At 42.5% G+C, this 15,990-nt stretch overlaps 1 protein-coding gene across 6 annotated transcripts in view; it reads left to right on the top strand.

Annotated features, from left to right (window-relative positions):
• FER (FER tyrosine kinase) overlaps positions 1–15,990 on the top strand; it is a 209,738-nt gene that overhangs the window by 150,997 nt on the left and 42,751 nt on the right. For all 6 annotated transcript variants that reach the window (XM_083151694.1, XM_083151692.1, XM_083151688.1 and 3 more), the window contains one exon: positions 4,871–4,994. In XM_083151694.1, the coding sequence (XP_083007820.1) occupies positions 4,871–4,994 (124 nt within the window). The remainder of the gene's footprint in view (positions 1–4,870; positions 4,995–15,990) is intronic.

The raw sequence follows: 15,990 nt of genomic DNA, 5'->3' as shown, positions 1-15,990 counted from the left end.
TTTCATGGCCGTTCCCATCGTCCTGTGACGTGGGTGCCGGGGACGGGCAGCTGACATCACTGGATGTTAACTGCCCGCCCATTTCCTGATGAATGTGCACGCATATCTATGGTGACCTGAGGGTCACTTTAGATATGCGTACACTCAGTAGATCATTTGATGGTCGATGGACATCCATTCGCAGCGTGCTCACTGAGGGGATTTGGCGCACCAGCATTCGAATACAAATTCGCAGCCTTGTGAATCAACCAGATTAAGGGCCTAAGTTACATACTCTGCAAGCACAATGCAAAAAGGTGCTCGGCTTTTGGTGCACCGAGAAGGGATGTCTGACGTGACTGCAGCATTCAGAGTTCCTTTAAACTCTGCAATAACCTGAGCATGTGATCTCCTGAGTTGTGCTGAGTAATGTTGGCTCTCTTGCTTTATGTGTGATGCATGATGATATCTCTAGTGCTTGTGCTGTTGTTTGATTCCCATTCAAATGAGCATCTGTTGTATGTAATGTTAATGCCTGGCGGTTAGTATCCTCAGAACAGATAGGAAATAGAAGTTTGGTTCTTTCTCTCTCTCTCTCTCTCTCTCTCTCTCTCTCTCTCCTAAAGAACCTTAGTTTTATCCACAGACTAGCCAAATATAGAATTTAATAAATGTGAACTATGTGACTTTTTTGGCCTTATCATGCTTGTATGATCTGTATTTTTATGAAGACAGAGTCTTGCTCGATAGCGAGTACTATATCAGCCAACTATAAAGCTAAAAACCCAATAAATCAATACTAAAAAGATGAGAACATTCTGTTGTAAAAGTCATTTGTGGGAAATTGAGTCTGTACGACTTCTTCTTGCTGCTTATGACTTTCATCTAAAAGTACATGAAAACACAGAGTAGCTAAGTACAATATAATTGGAAACCGTAGCGCTAAGAGTGGATTTTATAATACCATGCAATATGGATTTTAATGGCTGTTTTATGCCTTTCCCCCTGCAAATTAATTAGAACTTTAATCTTTGAGATTTTATGAACAGTTTGTTTTTCTATACAAAACAATATTTAATGCCTACGATCTATGCACAGACCTGCTGCTTGGTGAGACGTAACATGAATATGTAATTTGCAGACAGTGATAGACCGAAATGTCTTAAATATAAAATAATAAATGTGAAATGCTACAGTCGGTTATAATATACTTAAGTTCATAATGCGGTGGTGATATTGTGTAGGCTTAGTACTTCTATTTCCTAATGTATGATCAGAATAGAGATCTGAATGCTGCTATATTCTTACTCCCAATCTGACCGTCCATTCTCTAGCATGTTGACTGATCCTAAATTTAAATAAATCTGATTGGATTTGAAGAAATGTTTTATAGGTTTATAGTCACTCTAATATCCCTTTCACACCAGAAATGCCGGGACCAATGCGGGAATCAAATTCTGGGGACAAAGCAGGGACAATCCTTTGTTGGGTCCGGTTTACACCTGCTTTTGAAGCAGGGTGGGCCCCTTTCATACTGAAGCTGGGATGGCCCTGCATCTTATGAGAATGTCAATTGAATTTTTTTTTTAGGCTTATCACAGCTTGCTTCTTGCTTCAGATGATGCCCCACAATGCCAGGATCTTCGCAATGTTATGTTATATCTGGGCATCCTTAACAGTACCTGTAATCTGGTGCCAGATCTCCTCTTCCCCTCTAATTTTTACAAGCTTCCTCCCATTTGTCTAAGACATTCTTGGCTTTCAGGCTTGCGTGGTTTAAATAGCACTGCTGGCTTCTGTTGTGCCACGGAGCTTACACAGTCTTCTTGCGCGCTGTGTGATGCTTCTGTGTGTCTCTGAAAATCAACAACAGGAAGTTGCACTGCATAGCCTATCAGCAGAGGCAACTCGGGAATGAGGTACATGTCCCTGCACCCTTCATACCGGCCACTACCCCGGGAAGGTCCCGGGAGCAACCCTGGTAGCTAGCGTTGAAATCCCGGGGCATCGGTCCTGGGAATTTGGCCCTGGACACTTTCCCACCAGCACTTGATCCGGATTGTTCCTGGGGCCAATCGGGAATTTTGGCAGGTGTCTAAGGGGTATAAGTTCCCTCATATATTTACTGAGTTTTGGCTTGTAAAACCCGACACAAGCACATACATGCTCAATATGTACAGTGCTTTTACTTGCCAAATCTTGCAAAAGTGTAAACCTGACACTTTGGATACTATACCTTTTTTCTGTTAATTACTTTTTTTAACTTTCCATGTATTGACCTATGATGTGCGTGCTTAGTGAGTTTTCGTTAGTGATTGGACCTGGCAGTTTAGCCGGAACCTGATCAGCAGCGGGGGGCTAGCGACTTCCCCTAAAAGAGCTGCAAGTAAAGGTGACGGGGGATTTTGTTAATGAGCTGCAGTAGTTTGCATTGCTAGCGATGTAGTGGGTATTAGACAATTTCAAAAATTTGTGGTAATAAATTGTCGTTATCGTCAAATTCAGTTAAATTTGGTCTAGTGCGTACTCCACATTAGTGTTTAATCAGTCATAGGCATACTGTATTTAGCCAACAAATTTTGCAGAAAATATTCCAAAATGTTGTTATCTCCAAGGTATATGAAGGGGTGACCACAGACGATATCTACTGCCGTCCCTCTATTTTTGTTAGCAAAAGCAACCCCGTATCCGGTACTATCACACTTTAACCCAATAGTGAATGACAACTTTAGTTGACCATTATAACCTATAAGGTAAATATTGCTAAATGTTTTAGAAGAGGGATCTGAAGGATTGCTTGCTGGTAATGTCTGCTTGCCCATAGGCCAGGCATGTCCAAACTGTGGCCCTCCAGCTGTTGTGAAACTACAAGTCCCATCATGCCTTGCCACAGTTTTGGTATTAGGGCATGCTAAAACTATGACAAGGCATGCTTGGGATGTATAGTTTCACAACAGCTGGAGGGCCACAGCTTGGACATGCCTGACATAGGCAGTCTGATCGCCTGACCCACTGACTTTTAAGAATACTTATCGCCATCAATTTATTGTTTTAATTATTGCTTTTAGGGGGCACTCTACGTTTAGTATTCCTATGTACTGTATGCCCTAAGACTGCTGCTTGTTATACAGTAGCTGTAGTTTCTGGTAAGAATAGTCTGCCATGTGTTTCACTTCTAATAATCTTCATCAGTGTGTCACGCATTGGGGGTACACGGTAGAGATCGCTTTTATATGTTTGGATGGTTTCTTTTTTACTGCTATTTTTTTTATTGCTCTTTCAACTATAAAACTTGTTAGAAAACTCATTTCATGTTTTCCCACTAAACAACCTCCCTTATGAGAAACTTAAAAATAAAATATGATTGCTGAAATCCTTAAAAAACACAAACATCAACAGCTGAGCAATAGCTTGAGGATAAGCAGGTGTAGCGTACCAAGAGCTGTCATTAAGAACAAAAAACCATTAAGGTCATCACCTGAGGAGAGTCTGTTTCTTAAGAAGCCTAAAATCTAGTACTGGCACAATGGATGAAACGTAAGGATGATGGCAATTAAAATGCAAATCCTCCTCACAAACACTCCAGCTTAATATGCCAGAGCCTTGGAGACTCAGTCAGTCTGCTCTTAAATCTGTTTAATAACCCTGCATTATCCTGTTTATTGTGAAACATAAGTAGCTATACTTTGCTAAGAAAATTCTAATGTATATTTCTGTTATAGAACCCTTTCAAACCTTCACTTAACACAGTGGGTTACTAAGTATATCTAATCTACCACAAAACATAATGATGCAGGCACAGTTGCTGCAGAAAAGTGTGGGCTATAAATATGTTATAATTTGGTATTAAATTCTCCCATTGTGCGTACGTTTTAACACCTTCACTTTTCTAAATTGTTCATCTTTATTTTTTGTTTTGTTTATTACAGATTTAAGATTTGGGCATAGGTCAAGTAAATACTAAGGATTAGAAACCGTATTTAGAAAGGAAATAAGACTGTTAGAAGATTAGCAAAGCCTAACTCTAACTTCCCCACGCAGCCTGACCCTCCATCTGCCCGCAGCCTGACCCTAACCCTCCCCGCCAGTACCTAACCCCCATACTCTTTAGCCCTAAACCTAATCCCCCTGCTCTCAGCCTAACCTTAACTTCCCCTTCTATGTGCCTACCCCCTTCCAGCACTCCAACTCTAATCCCCCTCCAGCAGCCTGACCCTAACCTCCCCACACAGCCTTAACCTCCCTGCTAGTACCTAATAAACATCCCGTCTCCTAATGCTACTGCCATGCAGCCCAATCTGCACTTCTAAGTACTAACCCTATTCCTCCCTTCCCGCAGATTAACCATAACTCTCTTCCCCCTCCAGTGCCTATACATAACCCCTCTTCCTCGCCTTAACGCTAACACTCCCCCGCTTACTAAGTGTTTATCCATCCCCTGTTTAGCTTGAATGCAGCAAAATTGTCTGAGGACATATTTGGAAGTCTATTTAAAATATTCAACAAGCTTTATTTCTGGAATAAATGGTGAATTTTGACAAATAAATGAATATGGTCATTTGAATTGTGATCATTTTCATTACTCATAAAACAAAGTGTGAGGCCAAGTGTCACACTGAAGTAAAACAACATTGTAAGGTGATAGAATGTAGGATCATTATTTAAAAAAAAAAAAAATTTTTGAGCAGTGAATCAAATGTGTTGGAAGGAGAAAGCATGTCCTATGAAATAATTGGCGAAAAGTGTTTTAGTATTTCAGTTATTAGAAAGAAAAGATTTTCATTTTGCCATTCTGGTTCAATATGTACTTTGCTAGCTATTCCTCATTAATGAGAGATTTGATGAAAGTCCTGTTCATGTGGTCTCACTGTCCATCTGTCTGTTTTCCTAGGTGGTGATTTCCTTTCCTTTTTAAGGAAGAAGAAGGATGATATGAAACCTAAACAGCTAGTGAAATTTTCCTTGGATGCAGCTTCTGGCATGGCATATCTGGAGTCTAAAAACTGTATTCACAGGTATGTACATTTATCACTTATATATGGCTTATTTGTATGTTTGCTTAGCTGAACAAAACCTCTTGTGTCTGTTTTATTTTATTTTATTGTAGTGCAAAATATTATTATTGAGGGTTAACATACCCAGATACATGCTGGACATACATCTCCATATATAAAATGATAACCATAACAGACTGGTCCATTATATAGACCAGTGGTTTTCAACCTTTTTACCTTTGCTGCACTCTAAATAGGTTTTTAAAATTGCCAAGGCACACCATGAGAACCCCACAGGGCAAGACACATTGGCCCCCATTTAGAAAACAATCACACTGGTCCCCACAGGTAACAAAAATAAAATACATTGGGCATTTACATGAATAAAAGAGACCAGTAAATAACAGTTGAACTGGTGGTGGCTGTAAACAGGTGTGGACATCTCTAGATCTGGGGGCACACTTGAGAACAGCTCAAGGCACACTAGTGTGCCACGGCAAAGTGGTTGAAAAACACTGATATAAACATCAACTAGTAGCAGTAACAAAAAATAAAATAAATAAAGGAATGTACTGTAGGTACGTTAGGTCATGGGAGGTGCTCCACCTAAAAAGACCAGTTTTTTTTTTAAAGGCTATAGAATAGAGAAGAGTTGATACAAGTGTACAGACCAATAATTGAAGAAAGTCATATCCTAGTAGGTGTAATACTCAATTCGATCCCTAGAGCCACAGTACTTGCCAGCTGTGGCAAGTCTAATGAACCAAAAGGTGTGTGTGGTGGGTTTTGGGTTTGAAAGCATGTTAGACTTTAGACAAATACCTGCCATCTGCAGAGGTCGACAGGTTGTCCATTTCCATATAGATGTCTATCTCATTAAACCAAACAAGTACATTTTAGGAGAGGAGGAATACCACAGGAATAACAGATTTATTAGCATTATTCAAATAGCAGAATAGGGACCTTTTTATATTATGAGATAGGGATCCATAGGAATAGGTTTACCCAGGATTGTTGCAGAAATGGACTTCTGTCCAGAACTGTCAACATAAAGGGCATTAAAGAAGGAGGGAACCACTAAATTAGTGGAATATTGGGCGCTGGTTGGTAACAATTGTACAGACGATAAATATTGGACCTATAATAGTTAGAAATCTAGTTGGTCTATATTTTAGCTTGCAGTTCTCCCATGTGTACCAGTGTAGATACACCCAATCTGTTTATCGCCCGACTTTTTAGGGTACAGGTTCTAGACAGATATATAAAGACAAATTAGAAAACGAAAGATGGAGTATCTGCGCTGTTTTTTTATTTAATTATTAATTTGCACCATGGATGAAGTCACTTCACATACACAATTTTTATCTGTTTATGAATATTTATTTTCATTTAATTGTATAAAAAGAATTTTATCATATAAAATACAGTACAATTTTTATAGGCGGCCACCTACAGATATATAAGAAAGTATTATAGCGATTGCATAAATATTGTTTGTCATGCAATCGATATATACACGTAAATATTTATATAAAAAAACGTTGGTTTCACATATAAAATTAATCACATTATAGAATTTTTTTTTTATAAAAGTAAATTTTCAAAATAAAAATATACAATAGTAAACTTTGTGACTTATAGCCCCAGGATGGCGAAAGCTGTATAACCAGTCCAGGTATCTAGAATTCTGGACAGGTATTATATATTTTGAAGACAGACTGAACTGCACGGGTCACTTTTCATATAGACCTTTTTAGTCTTTGGTTAAAGAAACAGTCTTTTCCAATTAAAGATGAATAATAAGCAAGATATTTTATGTGCACAAACTTGTGACTTTAGATGACTTGGCGATATATGCCTTTTGGAAATAAAAAAGGTAAATTTGCACAGCGGTGCGTCTCTCACCTGCACAGGTTGTGCGTGGATACTTGTCCCAGCAGCGGAATGTCTCGCTGCATACACCGTGTTCAGATGTCTGCACGGGCTGTATGTAGATATTTGTCCCAGCAGCGGGACGTCTCGCTGCACACACTGCGCTTCGGTGTCTGCGCTAGTTGTGGAGTGTCCCTCCGGTAAGCGCGGTGATCGGGGAGGACACCGCTGGATGTTGTTAGCTGGCGTCTCACTCACCCGTAGTTGGAATCCGACAGCTGTCGCTGCTCTCACCTGCGCCGCTGTATCACCTGTTTCTCACCGGAGTTCTCCTAGCAGCTTGGCGGGCGTGATGACGTAGGGCTTGGTCTGTATTTTCTCCCAATAGACCTGTGATGGTAGTAGTAGATGCGGGAGACTTTTTCAGAATCCAAGCAGATAATATTCTTCCAAATTGAAGGCTGTATGCTGGGCATTGCTGCCAGATGTGAAGGAGTTTTCCCTGGCCCATGGAAGATCACAGGGAAATATAAGGTGCGCTGATTCCCATTTTAGAGTTTATCTGGGCACATATATACCCTATACCTTGAGGTATACATTGGGAAGTATGCTTGTATTGGATCTCTACCACATAAACACTAGGGAAACAGGCATGAGCTAGGCGGAAATTATTTCTCCATTTATCTTTGACAATTATTCACCAATATCATGGTCCCAGAGTTTAGTGAAAGGGGGGAAGGAATAAGTTAACATCTACTGACAGGAAATTATGAATCAGAGATACAGTATAACATGTTATGGAGTGGACAAACTAAAACACGATCATTCAAAAGGAGCCAGAGCCAAACATTGGGTCTTCAAAGTGTCTTGCTAGAGAAAGTGACGGACCTGTAAATATTGCCAGTGCTGTCTCTGAGGTAAATTGCACTTGTGCACCAGTGAAGTGAACAATCTTGCCCCCACTCTCCAGCTGTCCAACTCTAAAAGTCCCATAGCATACCATGATTCAAAAGTTCTACCATCTATGACTGGAAATTTTTTTGATTAAATCAGAATGACATAAAGGAGGAAGCCAATAAGGAAATAGAGGGGAATTTCCTTTCCGCCTTCAATTAAGTTAAGGTGGTTTTTATGGTAGGATAAGATTTGGTAGGGAGGGTGATCATCTAGGAGGCGATGGCAATAGGAACTGATCAGACCTGTTTCTTAATTTGCGCCCACTTTTTAGAGGTCTGGTCTAGACCATTCTAAAATTCTACCGAAGAATAAAGCTTTGTAGTATTAGGTAGACAAAGACCTCCTCATAATTTCCCCAAAACAACAGATCTATCTTAAAACTGAGTCGATGTCCCCCCAACCCCAACCAAATATCCAAGTAAGTTCTGAATGTTCAAAAACTATTTGAAGGTAATTTAATAGTCATCATTTGCAATAATATAAAATCTTTGAAAAGGAGTTTATTTCAAGATTACCCAACCGGGAGGAAAGGGAAAGATTGAATAGAAAAGAGAGAGATAAAGGGAGAGTTGCGAGAAAGAGGGGGCAGATGGAAGATAGCAGGGGAGAGAGAGAAGGTGGAGAGACAGCTAAAGTAGAGAAACGGTGACAGATGGTTAGGCAAGGGAGAAAGCGAAAAAGAGGAAAGAGATGGCAGAGGGGTAAGAGGGGGTGAGGTGATAGGGTGCTACTATATGGTTAGGTGCAGCAATATTGGCTATAGAGTCACAATAATTATTTTAAAATTAAATAGGTCACCAAAGATCTGGAATTCATCCAGGAGGTTTGGTAGTGAAACTAATCATGGCAAATAAATCATCAGCAAAATGTACCAACTGTTTTTCTTTTGTTTGTGATGAATCTATGATGCTACCACAGTAATCTTCCTATTCTTATACTCTGAAAGGGTGTTAGTGATAGTAAGCTATAGATGCCTTCTTGAGGGAATGCAAAAACCATGGAAGATGAAGGATTTCATATATTGATGTATTAGGCCATAAGACTTTTGTCTAGTCTTTGCTCATGGCCCAGGTAAACATCTTCTGTTGCTTAACAGCTGTGATTTCTATACCCATAACATTTTAACTATAATGCCTTTAATTCTTATATTTATATTATTTGTTTTTATTAAACCTTTAACAGTACAGTTTTTTGGTTGTTGTTGTTGTTGTTGTTGTTTTTTTGGGGGGTGGGGCATTTGTACTGTTTCATGTTGATCACTGGACTTCAATTGCTTAAATTTCAATAAAAACTGAAAATAGTGGTGATGGAGGTTGGATTTTGTTTTGCTTTTGGGTTGTATTTCCTAACCTCGAGGCTCAATGTCAATCAAACTTACTAGATGGAAGTTATATTTTTACCATTAAATAGTCATTCCATTGGCCTAAACACATATTTGTGCTCTTTCCAAAGCTAATGCTATTTTTTTTAGATTATGGGGCTCTTGCAGTGTTACCCTTATTGTTATCTGTGAATTCTTCATCCTTTTCAATAGTTGTGATTTGTACTGTAGATAGCACAGTAGCAATTAATTACAGGAACTAGAGAAACACGCATGATGGGCAAGCACATAGTTGGGTAGTGAAGGACTTTGGGAATATGCTATGCTCCGTTTATTTAATGTTTGATCTCTGAAGTCTGTAGCTTAATTGGAACTGTTAACATTTATAGTTCACTAGGGGACTTGCTTCTCCTCTGTAAAGAAAACTCTTAACTTCTATAAGAGAGACTATAAAGTATGATATAGTATCTGTAATTTAAGGTGGTGGGCTTTCTTTTTTTTTTAATCTCAACTCCCCTCGAGTCATCTTTCTGCTGTCTTTTTGTTTGAATGTGTTATGCGACATCCCATAACAAATTTACTAAATCAGACATATTAATAATTCTTACAGGCAGTGCTAGACTATAATGTAGTGAGTTTAATCAATTGAATGCCACTGGCGTTTTTCCTGATGATGAACTACCATTCAAGCTATGTTCACGTATTCAAAGGCGCCTACAATGTGCTGCTGAGTTTAGACCGTTCTACAAACACATTTATAAAGTTAACAGCATGGCTATCAGGAAGCCTTTGGGTAATGTAATGTACAGTAGCTGTGTATCTCATGTGACTTTAGCCTACTATACGGATAGCTAAAACCTTACCAGTATAACATGGCTTTATTTAGTTGTGCCAGGTTAAAAATAAAATATGGTACTTGTTTCCTAGCAGGGCGCCCAGTTTTCCTACATACGCTACCGTAGTGAAATCGCATCGCATGGGCAATTTTAGTGCCGTGCAATGCGATGCGATTTTTTAATGTAATTTATTCACTACTCTGTTGGCCCCAGGAGATCGCATCGCACCTCCCGCAAAATCGCATGCGATCGCATGCAATTTTATAGGGTGCGATGCTATGCCATTAGCTTCGGGGCGGAGTTTATTTTATATAGTGGGCTGAGCTCACCGAGCCCGAAGCGTGGCGAGCGGACGTGGAATACATGTAAAGTAATCCACGTCCCCTCGCGGGACTCGATACGCTCGCCACACTATATAAAATCAACTCCACGCTGACGTGGATCGTAGGGGTATAAAAAGGTCGGGAGGACACGTTCCGCCACCGCTCACCACGCTTCGGGGTGGCGTGGATAGTGGGGGGGGGGTGACTAAAACCTTATTGTATGTCATACAAGGGTATAGCTAATGGCATGGGATCGCACCCTATACAATCGAATGCGATCGCATGCAATTTTGCAGGAGATGCAATACGATCCCCTGGGCCCAACAGAGCAGTAAATAAATTACATAAAAAATTGCATCGCACAGCAATAAAATGGCCCATGCGATGCGATTTTGGTACGGAGAATAGCTCTGTACGCAAATAGCGTATTGGGCGCCCTGCTAGGAAACCAGTACCTAAAATATTTCTTTGTGGTAAGGCGGTCTAAACTATTAACGCCATGAATATGAAATATATTAAATAATAATTTCTGAGTTTCTCTATTTCTTCTAAGGGTTCCATGGTCCCACAGGGTGACATTGGGGTTGTAGGCTGTTCAGAGGACCGTGGCACCAAGCAACGAAGCTTTCAGGTTTCCTAGGATGCACGGCTCCTCTCCCATATAACCCCACCTCCATGCCTAGCTCATCAGTTTTTTTTGTGGTGCCAGCAGGAAGCTGGAGCACCTTTATTTTCAGCAAAGAAGTTTTTTTGGGTACTTGTGGACTTTCACGGCTCCCATCGCATGCCATCGCATGCCATATGGGATGGCATGCGATTTTTGCAGTTTTTATGCATTTTTTTTTTAAATCGCATGCAATCGCATCGCATGCGATTTTTAACAGAAATGCATCCAAATGCATTGAAATTAGTATCAAACATGTTAAATGGCCCCCAAATGTCATTTTTCAGGCTGTACCACCCCCACTATCAACGCGAACCCGAAGCGTGGCGAGCACAATGAGCCCGCGAGGGGCGGCGGTACGCGTCCTACGACCTTTTCATACCCCCACTATCCACGTCGGCGTGGAGTTGAGAATAGAAAGTGTGGCGAGCGCAGCGAGCGGACGCGGACACCTGTGAAGCCCGCGAGGGGACGCGTATACCTGTGAAGGTATAAGTGTCCCCTAGCGGGGCTCGCTGCACTCGCCACGCTTCGGGCTCAACTCCACGCCGACGTGGATAGTGGGGGTGTGAAAAGGTCGTAGGACGCGTACCGCCGCCCCTCGCTCGCTCGCCACGCTTCGGGTTCCCGTTGATGGTGGGGGTGGTACAGCCTGAAAAATTACGTTTGGGGGCCATTGAACATGTTTGATACTAATTTCAATGCATTTGGATGCATTTCTGTTAAAAATCGCATGCAATGCGATTTTTTACCATGCGATGGACATCGTGGGAGCCGTGATTGTCCACAAGTACCTTTTTTTGTTTTACACGGTGCAGCCTGCACCATCATTGATGACAGCGTGGCAGCTCTATCCCCCTGCCGGCGCGGAAACTCCCCCACGCCCTTGGTCAAGAGGGGTATGCGGTGAGGTGGAGCCCGGCGCTAGCCAGACACCGGTACCCTCCGACAGTGTGGCCGGAGCACAGGGACAGGTAAGGCTCTCTGTGAGATGTCGATGTCTTGCTGCGCGCTAGGAAGAAGGGTTGCATCAGCTGGCGTGGACACTGCTGCTTGTGGCAGGGACTCCACTAGACCACCAGGGCATTGAGCACAGGTTGGGTGTAATCACTATATTTTGCACAGGGCTCATTAGAACCATGTGGGGGAAGACCAGCATACAGGGGCGGCTGTTCCAGCCTGTAGCTCCCTCCCCCGGCTTTGGGCGTCGATTCACTACAGGTGTCTAGTCCTCAAGTTGATTGAAAACCCTACTTTCTCAGAGACACTTGAGGTTCAGCATGCAGCAGCAGCAGCAAGTCTCCAGGAGTGTTTGGGTTAGTGTCCCCTGTAAAACCCTCCACAAACTTTGAATGCTTTTACCGACACCCATATCCCACTGGTTCTTTGTGGCTTTGTGGTTGAATGGGGTGCAGTGGCATAGATTTGCCCCAGCTATTATACTGTGTATGTGACTTGTGCTAGTCTGTTTTTTTTCTCTGTACATGCTTATTACTGTCTCTTGTTGTTTCATATCTTCTGTGAATTAGAGGTGTAGCCTCTTTAGTCACATACTGCTGTACCTATTGTGTATATTACCTCCTTGTTTGTTTTCAACATGACTGCTAAACGGGGTCGTACTTAGACAGAGTCTCCCTCACAGGAGCGGTTAAAAGACATACTGTGGCTGCGACCTAAGCCGCAAAGGCTATTCTGCCATGGCTTCTGGTCGCGGAAGACAAATTACCCATTTATGCATCGGAAGATGCAAGACTATGTGTGTCTACTATCACGCAGGCCGCAATATATATAATGGAGGCATTGTCTGACGCTGGAGTCCTAGCAGCAAAGGCATCTGCAAACTCTGTATTGGCATGTCGTATCCTGTGGCTACGGCCCTCGACGGCTGACCTAGATTCTAGAAAGACACTAGAACATCTACCGTTTTAAGGGGGATGTTTTGTTTGGGGAAGAGCTCAATAAAATTGTAGCCTCGCTGGCAGCGGCTAAGACTGCATACCTTCCCTCCGCTCTCCCTCAGAGACCGAAAACTACACCTTTTCGGTTCTTTCGTCCCAGAGGTAAAGCGAGAGGTCAATCCTTTCCTCACACATCAACCATTGCCAAGCCAACCAAGTCTAAGCCCAAACAAGCCTGGGCCACTAGACAACCCCCAGTCTAGCCAGATAAACCTGCAGCATTACGGGGTGGGCCTCCCGCAGGGGGACCTCAAAGTGGGATGCAGACTTCTACAATTCAGAAAACAGTGGCTCACCACATCGGCGGATGTTTGGGTGAGAGAAGTAGTGTCAAGGGGATACTCTATCTCGTTCAAAAGACCCCCCCCCCCCCCCCCAAAAAAAAAAGTTATTTAGAACAGGCCACCCACACAATCCGCAAAAAGCGGAACAATCATTGCAAATATTGGCTTCCCTGTTGCAGTCTAGGGTCATTATACCAGTCCCTCAACACCAGCGAGGGATAGGTTTTTACTCCACCCTGTTTCTACTCCAAAATCAAATGTGACTTACAGGCCCATACTAAAGTTGAAGGCACTCAACAAATTTGTCAGGATACCAAAATTCTGCATGGAAACCCTGAGGACCATAGTTCTAGCATTAGAACTGGGAGATTACATGGTCTCCCTGGATGTACGGGATGCATATCTACATGTACCCATACTTCCTTCACACCAGAGATTTCGCCGGTTTCCGATTCTGTCCCACCGTTTTCAATTCCAGGCCCTTCCATTTCGGCTTGGCCACTCGGGGTTTACCAAGGTGATGGCAGTAATGGCGGCATATCTGCATCTCCAGGGGATCAGAGTATTTCCGTGCCTGGATGATTTGCTTCTCGTAGCAAAGTCACCGGTAGTGCTATTAGCACATTTACACGGTTTGCTCCTCAATTAAGAGAAGTCCTCCTCACTCCGTCACATCAGATGCGGCACATGGGTGCTTGTCTAGAATCCCAGACACAGAGATTGTTCCTACCAGGGGACAAGTGTCAATCTCTACAACGGATACGCCTCTTCTTACAGAGCCGCAGAGTATCCATCCATCTGGCAATGCAAATTCTGGGTCTAATGGTGTCAACATTCGACATGGTCGATTGGGCGCAATTTCACTCCCACCCCCTCCATCGTCTGATCCTTCGGAAATGGTACGGACAACATCAGCGCATAAGGACCACATTCATGGCACTGACTACATAGGTTCGGATATCACTCCAGTGGTGGCTACAATTGCCTCACCTGAACCAGGGACGTCCTTTCTGGTTCACAGATTGTATTCTCCTCACTACCGATGCCAGCCTACAAGGCTGGGGAGTGGTAGTAGAATCCCGGTCCTTGCAAAGCATATGATCCAAGCTGGAAACACACCTGTCCGTCAATGTCCTGGAGCTTCGAGCAGTGTACAACGCTCTTGTTCGCTGACAGGATCTTCTTCAAGGCAAATTGGTACAAGTCAGGTCAGACAATGCCACAGCAGTGACATACATAAACCATAAGGGGGACACCTGCAGTGCAGTAGCCATGCGAGAGATGTTCAAAATCCTAACTTGGTCGGAACAACACCTACTGGCACAATCAGCGGTGTTCATACCAGTAATTCTAAACTGGGAAGCAGACTTTCTAAGTGTTTTCTGCAAAGGTCATCCATACAATGATCAAAGCACGTAAAACTTGCATTGGCAAGGATTTACTACAGGGTCTGGCACACTTATTTCTCCTGGTGTTCATCCTGCAAATATGACACAAAAGTGTTCAAAACTACTTTGCTTTCCTACAGAGAGGTTTGGATATAGGTTCATGGTTAGCCTCTCTTAAGCTGCATATCTCTGCTCTGTCCATCTGGTTTCAAAGGACGATTGCTTCTCTTCCAGATATACGTACTTTCATCCAGGGTGTCATACGTATACAACCACCATATATTCCTCCAATGACACCATAGGACTTGTCCCTGGTGTTACAGGCTCTGGCCAAACCTCCCTTCGAACCGCTTTGCTCTGTAGAATATAAGTGGCTCACAGCTAAGACTGTTCCTTTTGGCAGTTGTGTCTACCAGACGCGTATCGGATTTATCTGCTCTTTCATGCAGACCTCCATTTCTGATTTTCCATCCGGATAGGGCAGTGCTAAGGATAGGGCAGTGCTAAGAACCAAAGCTTCCCACCTGCACAGGCAAATAAAGACTCGTACCATAGATAAAAGATGGATACCCCCTGCATGCCTCCCTGCAAGCCAGCATAGCGGTGTTTACGGTGGATCCCAGGTCCTGCGCAGACGTGTGAGCAGCTTAGCCTGTGGCTATTGTTTTAAACCGTGTGGTACCAGTCCACAGTGCTTTTATCTATGGTACGAGTCTTTATTTGCTTGTGCCTGGATTTGTAACCTGTCCAATAAATCTTTTAAAGCTATATTGCACCATGAAGCGCCTTCTCTCTGCCCTTTTCTAGAGACAGGAGTGCCGGGCATACAGCAACAATATATATATATATATCGCAAAGAAAAAGGGGGTATGGATCCGCACAGACTAGTACATAGTTTTTATATATATAAGAAAGACATCAAAAAGACCAATATAATGGACTACTCTTATTAAATTAAGGTAGTCTTGGATTGGTGGTGCGCCCAACACATTCAGTATTTGTAACTGAGTAGAAGGGGGTGTTTGCAAGAAGCAAACCGAAAGACAAATGTGCCTTTTTGGGCGCACTCTTTATTGTATAAATTCATATGTATAGATTTAAATCTCTTATTATACGTCGGTTAGGCATCCATTCATTTGGGACTCTCTCATCAGTGATTCGATGCTTGCAGATCTCTGAAAGCAGAAGTCCCATCGAATGGGGAACTGACAACCTGTCACTGGGACTCACTCTTTTCAAAAACACTCTCTCATCCATTCAGCCCGTAGTGTCTCCCTGCAATACTGAGAAGCATCAGGGTGACTCACGAAGCTGAATTGGAAAGCAGAAGTGCACTGTACCCTAACTCCCATATAACAACCAACCTGGTACTCTCATTCAACACTCAGTCCAAAAGGTTACCTACATACCCCCA

Source organism: Crinia signifera, chromosome 1 (assembly GCF_055691185.1).
Source record: "Crinia signifera chromosome 1, ASM5569118v1, whole genome shotgun sequence".
In the NCBI taxonomy this organism is placed as follows: Eukaryota; Metazoa; Chordata; class Amphibia; order Anura; family Myobatrachidae; genus Crinia; species Crinia signifera.
This window is presented reverse-complemented; position numbering and strand designations above follow the sequence as displayed.